Source organism: Ailuropoda melanoleuca, chromosome 10 (assembly GCF_002007445.2).
Source record: "Ailuropoda melanoleuca isolate Jingjing chromosome 10, ASM200744v2, whole genome shotgun sequence".
Classification (NCBI taxonomy): Eukaryota; Metazoa; Chordata; class Mammalia; order Carnivora; family Ursidae; genus Ailuropoda; species Ailuropoda melanoleuca.
In genome coordinates, this window is record NC_048227.1 from 88,363,662 (window position 1) to 88,382,860 (window position 19,199).

A 19,199-nucleotide genomic window follows, 5' to 3' on the forward strand; every position below is an offset into this window, starting at 1 on the left:
GGCGTGTATGACACAGTTCAACCCATAATAATTCATTTTCTTTTAGCTTTATTTATAATATACAACACAAATACAGTAGTTACTGAAAAATTTTTATCAGACACTGTTGAGAATCTAATGTAAGTAAGCAGTATACCTTTTCTCCCAGAAAACACATACACCAGTCATTTATTGTTATTCCAGAAAATTCTTAGATACACAAATGTCATCATTGCAGTGTTTCACCTTACGTTATTATTAGTTGAGAAATGACAGTCATTTTACACGTAAGTTTAAGCAATCTATTGTGCAAATAAAATACAAGCAATTCATTTTGAGAAGTAGTTGTTACCTAAGAGTTGCCTATCAAAGAGTTACTTTGTGAAATATAAGTCAATTTCTTCATTCTGTTGGTGTTATGGCACTGTCATCAGTTTATTGAGGATGGATTACAAGAAAGATAGCTATGAAGCCAGTTATGTAAATTTCGTTTACTCTTTAAGCATGATCATAATACATGTATTTGAATACAAACATAGCAGCAGTCGTAGTTTATTTCTGTCTAATTATTTGCAGGACATACCTTTTACTGAACTATTATTTTTAAGAATATATAATATGTTATCAGGTCATCTATAATGCTTATATTAGTGAAAATATTTCAGGATGTGTGTTTGCTTTGCAGTTCCTACAGGGCTGTCTCCTCCCCACTTGGGACAGACAGACTAAACAAATTGTTTAGGTCCTGCACAGTTCTTAGGTTCTTTTTGATAGATACTGAGGGCCACAAGCCGTTGGAGATAGGTGAGGATTAGTTACTCCCTTATAAATTTGTTGCCAGGTTATAATGGAGCACATGCTGGCACACATAAAAACATCCTATTAGCCAGTATAAATTAAACAGTATCATCACTTGTTTTATAAGCTTATTGAAGTCCCAATATCCTCTTTCAGTGCTGCAACAAAACCTTGCATAAAAGATTTGCCTGAAGATGGGGCATCTGGGTGGCTCATTCAGTTAGGTTAAGTGTCGGACTCTTGATTTTGGCTCGGGTCATGATCTCAGGGTCCTGAGGTCAAGCCCTTGGGATTTGCTTTCTTCCTCTGCCTCTCCCCCCACTTCTGTCTGTCTCTCTCAAAAAGAAGAAAGAGAAAAAAAAGAAAGAAAGAAAGAAAGAAAGAAAGAAAGAAAGAAAGAAAGAGAAAGAAGGAGAGAAAGAAAAAAAAAAGAAAAAGATAAGAAAAGAAAAGAAAGAAAAAGAAAAGAAAAGAAAAAGATTTACCTGAAGGAGATGCAACGGTATTCCATTTGGAGGATTCTACTGGCAATTTGGTTATCTCCTTTGACTAAGAATCCTAATCAGCAGCTGAGGATTCAAGGCGGTCATTCCTAAGGATAAAGCACTTGCTAGATTCATATATTCTTGCTCAAATGAGTATTACTAAAACATTGTGGCTAATCCAGTATCTGGTTAAGAGGCACCCCTAGTCCAGTATCTTAAATGCCACTAATTTAATCTATGAAAATCCATTTCTGATATTCATTATGCTAGATAAAAGTTAGTTGAAGTACTTAAACCTTGGAGTGTGGCTTTTTGTCAAATGCTAACCAACCACTCTGGAGTATTCACATTCCCAGTTAGGACAACTGACTGCCCCTGGGGCATAGACCAAAATGTGCACATTTATATTATCTGTCTATGCTGTAATGTGTTCAACAAAATTATAGGCCTCAGGACCCCACCTATATTTTTATGCTGTGGTGTTATAATTTAGAAATTTCTGTACCTTCTTCCCTCTCCCTTTTCCACTGAAAGTACTAGTTCTTGATGTCTGCCTGACCACCTACCGTTCTTGTAGTCTTTCTTTTAAAAATTTTATCTTTAGGGGCGCCTGGGTGGCACAGCGGTTAAGCGTCTGCCTTCGGCTCAGGGCGTGATCCCGGTGTTATGGGATCGAGCCCCACATCAGGCTCCTCTGCTATGAGCCTGCTTCTTCCTCTCCCACTCCCCCTGCTTGTGTTCCCTCTCTCGCTGGCTGTATCTATCTCTGTCACATAAATAAATAAAATCTTTAAAAAAAAAAATTTTATCTTTAAATAAGTAAACAAATAAAAATTTTATCTTACATTTTAAAAAAGTATTATATGTTGACTGAAGAAAATATAGAAGATGTAAAGAAGCAAATAGAAGAAAAAGATCAGCTGCTATCCGACTATTCAACAATGGTTATAGTTTATTTTATGTTAAAACCCATCTGTTTTTTTCTGTGTATCTACTTCTGTTAAAAAGGGAAACATCCAGATCTTATTTTATAACCTAACAATATATATGGATATTTCCTTGACTTGTTAGCCAATTTAGCAATGTAGTTTTTAACAGCCACATAAGATTTCATAAGATTATTGTTTGGATAGACAATAATTTATTTAAATAATCCCTTAGTGTTGGACACTTAGAATATCTCTAGTTCACTATTAAAGGCATTGCCAGACTTTGTACAATTAATTCCTTTCTGGTTTCTTCAGACCTAGCTTTATGTACCCATCATTGGCTGTTAAAATGCCAATCTCCTTTTCCTTCTATTGAGGTCACAATTCCTACGTAAGTCTTTAATTTAGATTTTTTAAAGTTGTGTTTTTAACTTTTCTTTGATATAAACCTTATATTTGGATGAAGCAGGTTAAAAATACTGTTTGAAATTTTTAATACTCTAATTAACTAGATTAACATAGTTGCTTGTTTTAAAAAATAATTTCAGGAGTATATATCCTGGGAAAATACGGACAGAAGAAAATCAGAGAAATACAAGAAAGAGAAGCTGCAGAGTACATTGCTCAAGCACGACGACAGTATCATTTTGAAAGTAACCAGAGGACTTGCAATATGACAGGTAAGGCAAAGAGAAACATTTATACGTTTATAAAGTTACTTGATGATTTATATTAATTTGCATACCTCCAGGACCAAAGCTAGAGGAAAAGGCAAAAGAAGAATGACAAATCTAGGAAGGATTTATATGATTTAACTGAAATACATCATTAAATGTTGATTTTTAAAATCATTATAAATCAATATATAATATACAGTAAATGCTTGTTCATTCATTTTATTTATTCATTCAGCAAATACTTGGGTACCCAGTGCTGGGGAAACAGAAGTTGAATGATAAAAAAAAAAAAATCCCTGACCTTTAGAATATATATGCTAATGAGAGTAACAAATGATAAAAAAAAACGTACAGATAACTTCAGGCACTGATGGCTGCTATAAGGAGAATAAAGCTGTGTGAGCGGTGGGGATGTTCTTTAAGAAATGGCAGTCAGCTTCGGCTCAGGGCGTGATCCCGGCGTTATGGGATCGAGCCTCACATCAGGCTCCTCTGCTGTGAGCCTGCTTCTTCCTCTCCCACTCCCCCTGCTTGTGTTCCCTCTCTCGCTGGCTGTCTCTATCTCTGTCAAATAAATAAATAAAATCTTTANAAAAAAAAAAAAATGGCAGTCAGGAGAGTCAGGCCTCTTTGAGGAGATGACATTTGAAGAGAACTGAATGATTGAATGGAGGGAGCCCTGCAAAATGCCTTTGGTGGGAACAGGCTTGACACTTTCAAGAAATAGCAAAAGGGCTGTGTAGCTAGAGCGGAATGAACAATGGAAGGGTAGTAGGAAGAAAGGTTACAAGGATAGGCCGATTTCATTAGGCCTAATAGCTGTAGTAAATATTCCTAAGTGTGTTAAATTTACAGTCGGCAACTACAGACCCATGAGTGTAGCACAGTAGTGTACACTAATCAACATGAATTAATGGTAATAATTTAACCTCCAGAGCAGAAATCTGCTGGGAGAATGCCATAACAAAATCAGCTGCCTCAACAAAATCACTCTACCTCTGAAACTAATAATACACCATATGTTAATTAATTGAATTTAAATAAAATAAAAATTTTGTTAAAAACAGTGAATTCAGTTCCCAGGTTTTCCTTGTAGTATCCCTGTATCTTTGGGCAAATCTAAATCTCAGTTCTCTCTTCTATAAAATCATCATCATAAAACCCACTTCAGGGGCGCCTGGGTGGCTTAGTCATTAAGCGTCTGCCTTCGGCTCAGGGCCTGATCCCAGGATCGAGCCCCACGTCTGGCTCCCTGCTCTGCTGGGAGCCTGCTTCTTCCTCTCCCACTCCCCCTGCTTGTGTTCCCTCTCTCGCTGGCTGTCTCTCTCTGTCAAATAAATAAGTAAAATCTTTTTAAAAAAATAAACGTAAAAAAAAATCTACTTCATAAATGTTTTGTAGAATGTGAGGAAATAATGCATATAAAGTGCTTGTTGCATAATAAATACTCAGTAAATGATAACTTTTTAAAAATTACATAATTCTTGGGGTGCCTGAGTGGCTCAGTCAGTTAAGCATCCAACTTTTGATCTTAGCTCATCTCAGGGTCATGAGTTCAAGCCCTACATTGGGCTCCATGCTGGATGTAGAGCCCACTTAAAAAAAAAAAAATTACCTAATTCTTTAAATTGACATTCAGCATTCAATGAAGCTACCAAGGACATTTTAATGAATTTTTAGAAAATAAGGACAGTCCATTCCTGGTTATTACTCAAATTTTTAGAAAATAGAAAAAGGTAGTCTAGAGTCTGATAATACATCTCAATTTGACATGGACCCCTGTGTCTGTCTGGGTTCCCTGGGAAAGAGATGCTAAGATGGGATTAGATGTACAAGAGGTATGTTGGGGGAACACCTGCAAAGAACAAAGGGGAGGGAGCAGAAGGAGGCAAAGAAAGCCTTTAGACCATAGTGCAGGTCTTACATATGAATGGAAAGGGAGAAGGAAAGATTTTAAGAAGAGTCTCAGCCTGCAGCACAGTTTCAAGAAAGTTTTCACAGGCCAGTTGAGAGTCCTTAAGTCAAAGTTCCCTGGAATGGACCTGTGTTAGTCTCACCACAGACCACTCTTATTGGCTGGGAGTGGTGCAGACATAGTAATGGATCCAGAGGGATGGCAGCTAGGGCTGCCAGCTAACCATGCTTCTCCTAGCAGATTTGGTGGCACATTTCCATGACCATCACAACCCTCAGGTGAATAAATGGCTGCAGATAGGTAATTAAAAATAAAATATGGTAGGAGCCAAATATAAGTGTACTGGAAAACTTTGCAGATTAGCTTTCTGGTATGCATTGATAATGGGGTTATAAATCATATGCTTAAATTCCTATCCTTTTGAATAAGATGCAATGGATATACTAGAAAAATTTAGTAGTTTTAGGTAAATAGAGCTCGTTTTTTTACCCAAAAAGTTGGCCCCAACTTGAAAGATACCACTGAGTAAAATGCTTCTGTGTTCTGCCCAGTGACTGTCTTCTTCATGATTTTACTAAAGATTCAGGAGAGACGCTTATTAAATTTTTACATGACACAGTGCTAGGCTGGGATAAACAAATTGTTCTGCATTAAAAGTCAGTTGTACAGATACATAATTATCTAAGCTTGCTTGCAAGCAGGATATATAAGTAAGGGGTGGGAGTTCTAGTTGAGCATTAGCTGGTTATAAACATTTTGATATGACTTCTAGAAGTACTAATTTAATCTTAGACTACAATAATAAAATCTGGGATTCAGATCAAAGGTAGTTGCATCATGCTCTGGAGTAGTCAGAGTAGAGGTTCATTTCTGCCTCTCATATGTTAAGATACAAACTGGAGGGGTTCCTGAGTGGCACAGTCAGTTAAACATCCAACGCTTGGTTTCAGCTCAGGTCATAACCTCAGGGTCATAAGATCCAGCCCTGGGTAGGGCTCCATCTCATTGCAGAGTCAACTTGAGATTCTCTCTCTCCCTCTGCCCCTCCCACTCATGCTTTCTCTCTCTCTTTCTCAAATAAATAGATCTTAAAAAAAAGAAGAAGATAAAAACTATGTGTCAGAGAGGCCAAATAAGGATGATAATAAGGGCTGACACTTACTGAGCATTCTTATGTGCAGATATTCTAAATGCTTTACATGTCTCAGTTAATCCATACAACAATTTTACAAGGTAGATCCAGTGTTATCCTCCGTTTACAGAGAAAATAGAGGCACTGAGAGGTTAAATAACTTGCTCAGGTTCTCACAGATTTCATAGCTGGTGAAGGGTTGTCTTGTGATTTGTGGTTGGACTGGGGGGTGTTTATCATGGAGACCAGATGGCTAAAGGAAAACATGAATGCTGTATTCAACTAGATACAGAAATATATTTGTTCAGTGTTTGAAAAAAAATGCCTGGAAGAAAATAATTGACTTGTCTTTGGTGAATAGGCTGAAAGGAAAAGTAAAAAGCTCTTATCTCTCAGAAGAATTGTTGAAGAGTACTCCTCTCAGATCATGTTGTTTTACCACATAATCTTTAAATTAGTTCCTTACTAACTCCTTACTAATTTCTGAATGTAAGACTCTAGCCTTAATTTTTCTTGGTGGGCTAACATACCACATTTGGGCTAGGTATGTATACAAAATACACTAAGAGATAAGCTACCTTTTACATTGGCTCTGAGCTATGATTTTAGTTAATAATCTAAATGACTTACATGATTTAATCATACAGCTTGAGGAAATGCACTGAAGCTGCATAGTGCAGCACTGAAATCGATGCTAGAGTAGGCTAAAAGCTAAATGTCCTGTAGAAAAAATAATATTTTTATAATTAATGTCTTACCTAGTCAAGAGATAAAAACTATACACTGAAGTTTGTCCCTTTTAGAATGTGGTATTTATGCTCTCTTGATCTTTTTTCGTTTTGTTATCATACTTATTTAGTGTTAGAAGCTCATTTTAAATTGTTATATGTGCATTTCTCCAACATTTCTTATACCATGCAGGAGCCGTAAATAAAGTAACTTCTATAAATTACATGCAATCTATTTTTCCGTAGAGCACCATGTTGTTCTGGGAGTTACAGGCAGTAACCATTGGCAAAACCAAAAGTACAACTCAGCGGTTCTTAATTCCCAGCCTGATGCACTTTTGTCTAGGTTTCAATAAGTGCTTATTGCTTTGTGATATTTAATAAACTTTTCTAAAAATAGAAATAAAATATGAAACAAAAAGTATAAAGATAAAAATGTTTTTGATCATTTTATTATATCAGAAAAAAATTCATTGCAAAAAAATTTGGAGAGTACGGAAAAGAGGAGAAAAAAAGATAATTATTGGTATTCATCATCATCCAGAGACTACCATTAACATCTCAGAATAATTCTTCCCATTCTTTCTTGTACGTGTACTTGTTTACATTGCTGTGATCATAGTGTATATATAATTCTGTTCACTTAACATAAGCAATAAATGATTTATTAGCATAAACTCAGTTTTTGTTATTCTTAGTAATAACAATTTGAAAAGTTTAGCCCTGACATTCCCTCCCAACCCTTGCTAGATGCTAGTCCAGTCATATAGCCTAAAACAATGTGTATTTCTCAGTGAAGGCAGTCATATCACTTGCGATCTTTTTTATTTTCTGTTTGCATTACAGTGCTGTCTATGCTTCCGACACTGAGAGAGGCCTTAATGCAACAACTCAATTCTGAGAGCCTAACCGCTCTGCTAAAAAGCAGGTAAATGCAAGTTAACATCATTTTTTGCTTATAGAGGGCACTTAAACTTATAGAATGAACTGAAATATTTTTCAAACGTCTTTGTTTCCTTATTTTTCTTTCTAATTGATGCTTGTAATATAGAGACTGATTTAGAAAAAAATATTTAGTGACTCTGTTGCTGAATTCATTCTATTTTGTCTATGTATTTTTGCTCCACCTTGGTGCACAAAGTATTTAGGTCAACAATATTTATGTGTGTTCTGTTTTGATATAAATAGATCTTATATCACTTACTCAGAAATTTAATTATTGAGTGCTTATGGAATGTGTTTCTGAACCAGATGTTGTGAAGCTAAGTTATGTTAAACATTGTGCTTCTTAAAGAGTTTACGTTATAATAGGTAAAACGTGTGAACATTTTGAGTAAGGCATATAAACTTACATTTTATATTGTTAACGAAATGAAGTGCAAATATAACATGAGCGTACAATAATGATAATTTACCTTACCATGACAGTTCACTGAGCACAAAGCACTTTTACACATAGCACTTTATATATGGAGTACAGCGTGTGTTGGGATTTTGTAATTTAGTGTGATGCTGTGTTCATTGAGACTTCCAGAAGGAAATGGCTTCTTATTTTAATGAACAAGATGAAAGGAAATGGTTTCACTAAATAAATTTTAATCATTGTGACCTTACTGAAATATTCACTTTCCTTGTAATTACCTTCCAATAGCCAGGGAGAAGGAAGTACTATTTCTGGGAGGGGTCTCTCTGTGCTGAGCCCAGTACTAGATACTTTATATACATGCTTCCATTTCATTTTCACGATATCCTTGTGAGGCAGATATTATCATCTGTATTTTGCAGAGAGGAATTTATTACTCAGGTTAAATAACAAGCTAGAAAATTTCTTTAAAAGCATTTTCTATATTCAGAGAATACCTCCCAAAATAATAACTGATTTGTTTACTTGGGATTTTTTAATGTGATTAAAGTATAATGCTAGTAATACAAATTTTATCATTTGTAGAGGGTGATGCATTTTCACCACTTAATAGTTATAAAGTTTAGTTTATAAATTAGTTCATATAATTATATACATAAGAAACATATAAGCAGATTTCTCTTGGGCGAATAAATGCTTAATTACCACCTATAGATACAGAAGTAGAGGGTAAAAAATATGTACATGGGGCACCTGTGTGGTTCAGTCGGTTGAGTGTCCAACTCTTGATTTTGGCTCAGGTCATGATCTCCGGGTGGTGAGATCGAGCCCTGCATGTGGCTCCAAGCTCAGCAGGGAGTTAGCTTCTCTCCCTCTCTCTATGCCCCTCCCCCCACTCTCTCTGTCTCAAATAAATAAATCTTAAAAAAAAAAAAATACGTACATAAGAAGTGGATAAAGAACAGAAATAGGTTTTAATTGCCTTAAGTTTTAGTCTTTCTAGGGAGGTAAGACAAATGAAGTAAGTGAATAGCACTTCTGTAAAAGCAACATAATAACAGATAAAATAAATACAGTAGCAGTCTTCCCTCTTGGTGACTGTTTCCTGCAAGGCCCTGTGTTGCCTATGTTTTGGAGGATTTAAGATAATTAAGATAAGATCTCTTTCCCTTTAAGACTTTGTCGCCCAAAGAAGGGAGTATATGACATAAATTATCATAATTCAAGACATATTGTGTTTAGTCTGTGGTAAAAAGTGAAAGCAAAATGTGGGCAGAAAATGTGGGAGGCTAAAGAAGAAAGGGATTTATTTTGATGGATAACCCTGGACAGCTTTCAAGAAGAGGTGTCATTCCTCTTTTCTTAGTACACAAAATTTCTTAAATTCCTGAATTTATTATTCCTTATTCACTCATTCGTTTTTAAGTATCTCAGTGTTATTTTTCTCTTGCCTTTCTTTTGATAGAAAATTACTGTTTGTAGTTTGGGGTAAAAATGTCCATTTGAAAAATATTCGCATAAAGAGGGACTTGAGCCCTTACAAAGCATGTTTAAATAAGGCCTCTAGGATTTAAGTACCTTGCAGGATTTACGTCATACTCTTGAATCTGTGTCATCTAGGAAGGAGATAACTGAAATCTAGAGTCAGTTCAGTGGCAAAGAAAGATAAGCTAGTAATATCCCACAATTGTAGTGGAAACTCAACTTTTTATTGAAATTAAATTTATGTCTAAATAATAAAGAATATGGGTTTGTAGTATGTATATCTTTGTGGATTTTTCTTTCATTTTCCTTCTGATTATTTTTATTGTATTTTCCAAAAGTATCAGTCTGTGACAGATTGGAAATAAGAAAGAAGCATAAAATTGGTCCTTCCACGTAGATGGTTTAAAAAGCACTGAATTCCATCTACATGGTATATCCACACAGTGGAGCACTATGCCATGGTTTTAAAAAACAAAAAAAAACAAAAAAAAAAAACATGGCTATTATCTGTGTATTTCCATGCAATGATCTCCAGGATATATTGTTATATATATATATATATACTTTAAAGCTAAAGAAAAATGTGTATAGTATGCTACCATTTATCTAAGAGGGCAGATATGAATATATATACATATTTGCTTATAAAAGGCAAAACAGTGGTAAGTTAAAGTAAAAATTTTTAATAGTCCCACCTATGAAGAAGGGAGAGAATAAAGGAATACGAACAGACTTCTTTTAATATACTGTGCTGTGTAAATTTGACTTTGGAACCGTGTAAATTTGACTTTGGAACCATGTAAATGTTTTACGTATTTATAAAACTATATTTGGCGTTTACAAAGCAATGTCTAAAAAGAGATGGTAAAATAAATCAAACTAAATGTGTAGTTGCTGTTATAATCACAAAGATAGAAACTATGCCAGGTGCAAAATCCTTAAAACTCTTCAATATTGCTATTGCTATTCTGAGACTGTTGTTCATAGAGGGAAGGATGAAGCAAATTAGTAATTACATTGGTTTCACTGATTGCTAGTGTGGGCAAAAAGGAATATAGATGTAAAATCAAGGAGATGAAATTTAAAACCCTGTAGTTTTAACACACACAGTTACTAGCTTAGTCTACCAAAAGGGCTTAGCAACAGTGACCTATCTAGTAGCAATTAATATCCTTAATCAGAGATTGCAGTTACAGATAGCCGTTTTCTGCTACAAGGAAGCAGGACTCTTTTTTTTTTTTTTAAGATTTTATTAATTTACTTGTCAGAGAGAGAGAGCACGAGCACAAGCAGGGGGAGCTGCAGGCAGAAGGAGAAGCAGGCTCCCCACTGAGCAAGGAGCCCCATGCGGGACTCAATCCCAGGACCCTGGGATCATGACCTGAGCGGAAGGCAGATGCTTAACCAATGAGCCACCCAGGTGCCCTGGAAGCAGGACTCTTGCAGAAAGGGTGATTTCAGGTCTGTAGCAAGAATTGAACAAGATGAACCCACGGGACACTGGGTGGCTCAGTTGGTTACGTGTCCAAGTCTTGATTTTGACTCAGGTGGTGATCTCAGGGGTCCTTTTTTACGCTCAATGGGGTATCTGCTTGAGATCCTTTCTTTCCCTCTCCTTCTGCCCCTTCCTCCTCCCCCCTTGTATACTCTCTCTCTAAAATAAATAAATACATCTTAAAAAAAAAAAAAAAAAAAAGATGAACCCAGGACAACTTCTCTTGTCAGTAAGCAAGAAAGCTATCAAAGACTAATAGGGTAATGTCAGAAGGATTCAGGAACCAATCTGAGTAGTACCCCCAATGGTCAAAAATGGGCAATTTGAACACAATAAGAATAATAACTACAGTGAGCTGAAACATCAAACATCAAATATATATTTATATATTTAAATCCTTATGTTTGTAACAATACTTTAAAACAAAAAATACTTTTATTATTTCTCTTTGAAGACATGTTTCATTATTTGTGAAACAGTAAATGAAGGAAAGAAATAAACATTTTTCTTGATTTTCCTGTATGATTTTACTATATATATATACATATATATATTTTACAACATATATACACACATGCTCAGAGGAAGGATAAAAACCAGAAGGATACATACCAATACACAAGTGAAAATGGTTAGTTTTTTGTTTTTTTTTTTAAGATTCTATTTATTTATTTGAGAGAGAGAGGCAGAGAGAGCAAGCATGAACAGGGGGAAAAGGCAGAGGGAGAGGGATAAGCAGACTCCCCTCTGAGCAGGGAGCCCCATGCCGGGCTCTATCCCAGGACCCTGAGATCATGACCTGGGCTTTAAGCAGAGACTTTGAGCCACTCAGGCACCCTGCGAAAATGGTTGTTATCTTTCGTTACTGAAATTACAATGGTTTTTTACTATATGTACTATATTTTGTGGGCTTTTGTTTTCTATAATTCCTATAATTATCCTGTAATAAAATATAATTAATTATAAAGATATAAAGTTCTAAGTTTTCTATTAGATTTCTAATAGATCATTACTATTCTCATATTTTCTTCTTTAGGCCTTCAAACAAGTTGGAAATATGGGAGGACCTGAAGATAATAAGTAAGTCTACCTACTTTATGTGACAGCACATCTTTGAAATATTTATAAAGGGAAATTTTTATACTCCATTGTGGGGATGACTCTTTTTTACCTCATAAAGTTGTTGTCTACATTAAATAATTCTCAAAAAGCAAGTTGATCAATATCTGGTCCTAGAAAGTATTCAGGAAATATTAGTGGTGGTGGTAATATTACTCTTGTTATTGTTATGATATGTAAACCTATCCTAGACCACATATGCCTACACTGGGTACTGATGTATGCAATATTATGCTTTTTTCTTTTTTTTTTTGAAAGAGAGAAAGAGTGCACGAGGAGACAGGGAGGGGATAGTATACAGTGTAGAGTATACACACAGGTCTGAGAACTTCATACTACCAACTATTCCTACATTTTCCCATCCATTCATCTGACCCTTAGCAACTAAATCATGCTTAAGCTTTGCCTATTTAAAAATAAATTAAACCTTTATAGTACCCTGTATTTCAGCCACCCCTTATATAATACCAAAGACTTCTACATTCCCTTTTCTTCCCTCCCACTCATTCCTTGACACCCTATAGCCTGGCTCCTACTTCTGTGTCTCCACCCAAACATATCTCACAAGCACCAGTAGTGACTTCTGTGTTACTAAATCCACTGGACATTTTCCTCCTCCTAGACCTCTTTTTTTTTTTTTTTAAGATTTTATTTATTTATTTGACAGAGAGAGACAGCCAGCGAGAGAGGGAACACAAGCAGGGGGAGTGGGAGAGGAAGAAGCAGGCTCCCAGTGGAACAGGGAGCCCAATGTGGGGCTCGATCCCAGAATGCTGGGATCACGCCCTGAGCCGAAGGCAGATGCCTAATGACTTCGCCACCCAGGCGCCCCTCCTCCTAGACCTCTTGGCAACATTCAGCACCTTTGCTTTCTCCTCTGTTTTGAACACTCTGTCCCAGGCTGCTGTGAAACCTAGTCTCTGGGTGTCCCCCATCTGTACCTTTCTCTAGCCCTTAAATGGGCTCAGCCTCCTTTACCTGCCATTACAAGCTGGAGTTCTTCCATGCTCAGCCCTCTATTCTTAACTCTCAGCTAGCTTCCTGGACAGCTCAGAGTTCTGAGGCTGCAGATCTCAGTGTTTCTCAGTCCTTTTGTGTTCTCCTTTCTAAGCTAATAATATATAACCCTTTGCTCAATATACTGGTTATTGCTTTTATTGGTTATGTCAGTTAAGAGATCATACCTAATTTACATTAAACAAGTTATAAGGAATCAGACTATGAATATTTTGAATTGATATATTTTTGTACTTGAAACAGTTACAAATGTATTTTTTAAAGTCATCTTGTAAAAAAAATAATAACCATAGGGATAGTTTGTGATTTTACATATTTGTTTTAATAACAGTACCAAATGGTTTTCTTCTCTCTGTGAAGGTTTCACAAGAAGTATCGTAGCAGTATACAGTACTTGTATGCTGGTGGTTCTTTTGCGAGTCCAGTTAAACATAATTGGTGGATATATTTACCTGGATAACGCAGCAGTTGGCAAAAATGGCACTGTAAGTTTCATAGACTTACATAGATATTGCTTTTTCAAGATTTAACTGAATTTAACTGAATATTACTTATCCTGATAATTTCTGTAAAATAAATATCTTTATATTTCACACGATTGTAAACTTCCAGCATTGTTTTTCATATTTTGAAACTAGACTTTCTGTTATGTTAAAGAATATTATTTTTCCTATCATTTCAGGTCCTGAAAAATATCAGTTCAAGTTATACTGAAAATATTATTTATTTACTAATAATATTAGATAATTTAACCTTATTTCTATTTTGTACAGACAGTTCTTGCTCCCCCAGATGTTCAACAGCAATATTTATCAAGTATTCAGCACCTCCTGGGAGATGGTAAGATTCTTATTTGTGACCTGGAAACTAATTTTAATTTGTTCATTGTTATTATTGAGGAATTCAAAAAGTGAACAAGTCTTTTATGTTTGTTTTTCCTTTAACAGGCCTGACAGAATTGATCACAGTCATTAAACAAGCTGTGCAGAAGATTTTAGGAAGGTAAGGCGTTTTGCTTTGTCTTCTCTGACTTCCTGATTCTGGTGAATAAAAGAAAAATTAGAATTGTTCTAGTGAAGCTGGTGATTTAACAAATGATAATTTGTGAAATTCTTTGTAACCTTATACAAACACAGCCCTGAGATACTGCATTGTGAATCCATTTTCTGCATTAGTGCCAACCTTTTGATACTAAGGGAAAAGGTTTAATGTTTCATTGTTTATTGATTCCAAACAAACCAGTAATATATGGGTCATAACATAAAACACCTACTTTATAATCTGCCTCTGAGCCTTTTATCTTCCATTGATATTACTAGTGTCTATAATTACAGTGGGAATTTTCTTGTGAAATCTGCAGCAAGACTTGATGTGGCTCTCTAATGATGACACTTAACTGATGGCTGATTTCTTAATCTTCAGCTGATTTCAGTTAGCAGTTTCAGGTTTGACTGGATCTCAGAGAGTAATCTGTTAAGAAAAGAGTGTGTATAGGATGTGTTGTATAGTTTCAATTTATCCCGATTCCCTTTTCTCTGTTTCTAGCATTTCTCTTAAACATTCTTTGTCCCTTTTGGACTTGGAGCAAAAACTAAAAGAAATCAGAAATCTAGTTGAGCAGCATAAATCATCTTCTTGGATTAATAAAGATGGATCCAAATCTTTATTATGCCATTATATGATGCCAGATGAAGAAACTCCATTAGCAGTTCAGGTGATTAATTCATAACCATTTAACCAAACCAGTTACTCTATATTTTTAAAATTTTTTACTATCTCTTGTAATTTAGATTTCTGAGGCTCTTGAAAGGTAAGTGATTAAAAGGCCTGTATTCCACTAACTTAAATAAAACTTCATTAATTTAGAAAACAAACAGCAATTATGACTGATTTCTAATTAGCAACATAATTTTAGATATTTAGCAAATTTTTATTGAGTATTAGTTATGTGAAAGACACTGTGATGTATATGATTCATATAAAAAATGAATAAGACATGTTCATTATATTTGGGGGAACTCAGGAGATAAATTCAGTCTATGTGGCTAAACCGTATTTATATGTGATCAAGTAGCAAAAGATAGAGCTGATAGCTGGGGCAAGATCATGAAGAGCTTTATATGTCAAGATAGAGAGTCTGAACTTCAATTTATAGAAAAAGATACATTTTAACCAGGCTAGTACCACAATTATACAATCTGCTTTTTAAAATACTAAGGGCAGTATCAAAATGAACTAAAGGAAATTCTAGTCATCCAGTTGAGAAACAAAGAAAGTCTAATCTAACAGTTATCAGCTGTGGTATTGCTCCACACTGGTGTGTCCTGAGCAGTTTTGATTTAAATTATTAAGAATTAGAAAAATGTTGGAGTGCCTGGCTGACTCAGTCAGTGGAACATGCAGCTCCTGATCTCAGGTTATGAGTTTGACCCCCACATTGGGTGTAGAGATAACTTAAATAAATAAACTTAAAAAAAAAAAAGAATAAGAAAAATGTCAAAGATTGCAGTTATATACCTCATCTTACTGTTTTTTTTCACACGTAACTGGGTTATACACATTCTTAATAGTTAAGAGAAGAATATCTCACTTGACAACTGGAGAAGCCTTAAACCAAAGAGGCTCCTAAACCATACCTTATCCTAGAGGCCCCATTAGAACAAACACTACAATGGTTTTCATTGCCTGCTGTATTTCCACCCCAAAGATAGACCTGTTTGGGTGTCCAGAGACCCTGCCTTCATGAGTAGGCCAAAAAACGGTTGCAGCCATTTAAGGGAACCCCATGACCTGCAGGGTGGAGGCCAAACTGAATAAGGAGAATAGACAGAACGTAATTAATGAAAAAAACAGGAGAAAACTTACTTACAAATTCTAATCTCAAGGAGATGCAATAAGAGGATTAAAAAAACTTTCTGGAATGATAAAACAGTTTCCAAATTTTAAAATTCAACAGTGGAACTAAAAAATAAAATGATTCAAAAAACAGGTGAAGGAAAGAATGACGGATATGATCTTACCTGAACTGAATTAAACCCTGAAACTTTAGGTTGAAAGGACACAGAGAGTCCCAGACTAGACTTGATGAAAAAAGACACACAGATTTTGATAAAATGTCCTACCAATTAAAGAACGAAAAAAAAAAAAAAAATCCCAGGCCTCTGGAACCTCAAAGAACTATCTTTTTCTTTGTAATTATATTCTAGAAATGTGTTCAAGAGGGGCCAAATAAATAAGGATCTTACAAAGTATAATTTTACTTTGACTCATTTTTTTAGTATAGTTGACACACAATGTTACATTAGTTTCATATGTACAAAGTAGTAATTCCACAAACTTATACATTATGCTCTGTTCACCAAAAGTGTAACTACCATCTCCATACATCCCTATTATAATATCATTGACTATATTCTTATGCTTTGTTTTTAATTCTCATGACAGACTTATTCCATAACTGGAAGCCTTTATCTCCCACTCCCCTCCACCCATTTTGCCCAGCCCCTCACCACCTTCCCCTCTGCAATCATTAGTTTGTTCTCTATATTTATAGGTCTCATTCTGCTTTTTGTTTTATTCATTTCTTTGTGTTCTACATATGAGCGAAATCATATGGCATTTTTTTCTTATTTCCATTAGCATAATACCCTCTATGTCCATCTATGTTGTCTTAAACGGTACAATCTCATCCTTTTTTATGGCTCTGTAATATTCCCTTGTGTGTATATATAGAAATATTATATGAGCCAATAATTCCACTATTGGGTATTTATTCAAAAAAACCAAAAACACTAATTTTATATATGCACTCCTATGTGTATTGCAACATTATTTACAATAACTAAGATTCTGATTCATGTTTTAAATAGTACTTACCTGTACATATGAACTTTTACAGTTTGAGTTTTAAAAAACTCATTTCTTGATTGTTGATAAAACATAGATTTGTAGATTTCCTGAACTCTTGGGGTTTTTTAATATGATTAGTTTCATCATAACTGTGTGCTAACATTTGAAACCCTAAAGTATAGCATTTTAATTTCACAGGCCTGTGGGCTTTCTCCTAGAGATGTTATCACTATTAAACTACTCAATGAAACTAGAGACATGTTGGAAAGGTATGTATACTGCATGTAATAGAAAACATGCATTTCTATTTTGAATGTATTCATGACTGGTTTTTTTTGCTTTTCTTAAACAACATATGCAACATAGTATCTTGTTAAAATTACATTTTGAATCTGTTCCCCTGTCTTTAGGTAGGATTTCCTACCTAAACTAGTGTTTCTTTTTTTAAGGTGATGAGAGAAACATTTTTTTCAAGATGCCCATGCCTTCCTCAACCTACTTCCTTAGCCTAGAGATTCTGAAATACTGGTTGAGGGACCTGAAGACAGTTAGCATTTATATTTTGAGAAAAGCTCTCAGGGGTGATTCTGTTATACCCAGTGTATTTGTGAACGTTCAACAACTAGCTCTGTAAAACAAACAAACAAACAAACCAGAAACTGAATTTGTAGCTGCAGCGGTTCTGACTACCACTTGAAATCACTTGATACTGACTTGAGTTGGGGAGAAATGCACTTTCGAGCCTGAGGTAGCCGGGTCCAGCTAATCCTCATGTATACCACATACACACATATTTGATGTGTGTATACTCCTCCCCCCCCAACACACATACATACTCAGTTTTGAGATCTACTCCCCCTAATCCTCTCAGGATAGACTATAATGTCCCTAAAACTTTGAGTGATAAAAATTTTACGTCTTCCCTAAATTGAGTATTACTGTTTCAAGTCACCCAGAAGACAACCAGGGTGTTAAAAAATGGAGAAAGCACCAGACTATGCATTAGAAGACTGGAAGACCAAGTTTCAAGTTTGGCTTTCCTGTTAATTAGCTGTTCAACATTTGCTGAGCCAATGTTGAGGTAGTTTTATCATGTAGAATCTGAGTAGTAATACCAGTCTTACCCACTTTATCTTAAGTGGCTAAAATATCAAAATTTCTTTTATCCTAAACATAATTTAGGACTATTTTCTCTAGTTGTGTTTTCTGAGGAAATTATATCCTCTGCTTATAAGATATTTTCATGATCGTGACAAAAATCAGCAAATTTGAAGGTTAACTCAGCTACCGAATCTATCTGAATTCATCAAGTTCTAGTCTCTTTACTTTCTACAATAGCCAGCTCCACATTTTTTCTTACTCGGATTCTTACCAAATCACTCCACAGTGTTCTAGAAAAGGTCATCAATGAGCTCTTGCAAAATCTAGTCAACCTGTAACGTTCATCTCATCGGGCCTTTCTCTGAGAATTAACACTGTTGATGAAGCCTTTCTTAAAAATCTTTTCTCAAGTGGCTTCCATGACAGTGTAAAATCCTCATTTCTCTCCACGTTCTCAGATTATTTCTTCTTAGTTTCCCCTATGTCCATCTTTCTTATAAACATTAGTTTTCTAAGGTATTTGTTCTCATTTCATCCTCAGCTGTCCCAAACAATTTCATATTCCCCCATTGCTTTAACCACTGTCTGTATGCTAATAATTCCCAAATTTATAGCCCCTAGCCTAACATTCCAATGAGCTTGAGAGTTCTAGATGTCAAATATCAAACTAATCTGTTCAACTAGGCATTTTCTAACTTTATAGCACATATATATTATTCTTTATATCAAAGAGTTTTTGGGGCTCCTGGGTGGCTCAGTAAGTTAGGCATCCAACTCTTGATCTTGGCTCTTGGCTATCCTTTTTGGGTAGAGGATCTCGGAGTTGTAACTTCAGGCCCCACACTGGGCTCCACACAGGGCATGGAACCTACTTTAAAAAAAAAAAAAAGAGGTTTTGTGAGATATTTACATGGTGTAACAAAAAGAGCTTGAACTTTAAGATCAGAAAGACCTAGGTTCAAATTCGAACCCTCCCATTTACTAGTTACGTACCTTTGGACAAATTTCTTCATCTCTAAGTGTCCAGTTTCTCATCCATACATGATAATAAAAGTTTCTGTCTCACTGAGATGTCATGACAGAGGATGTAAAGCAAACCAATATCTGTGACTGTAAGATGATTCCTC

General features: G+C 35.3%; 1 protein-coding gene across 1 annotated transcript in view; it reads left to right on the top strand.

Annotated features, from left to right (window-relative positions):
* PEX3 (peroxisomal biogenesis factor 3) overlaps positions 1–19,199 on the top strand; it is a 32,720-nt gene that overhangs the window by 4,895 nt on the left and 8,626 nt on the right. The window contains exons 2-9 of the mRNA XM_002912630.4: positions 2,740–2,871; positions 7,490–7,571; positions 12,023–12,066; positions 13,483–13,607; positions 13,896–13,962; positions 14,070–14,124; positions 14,668–14,836; positions 17,170–17,240. Of these exons, the coding sequence (XP_002912676.3) occupies positions 2,740–2,871; positions 7,490–7,571; positions 12,023–12,066; positions 13,483–13,607; positions 13,896–13,962; positions 14,070–14,124; positions 14,668–14,836; positions 17,170–17,240 (745 nt within the window). The remainder of the gene's footprint in view (positions 1–2,739; positions 2,872–7,489; positions 7,572–12,022; positions 12,067–13,482; positions 13,608–13,895; positions 13,963–14,069; positions 14,125–14,667; positions 14,837–17,169; positions 17,241–19,199) is intronic.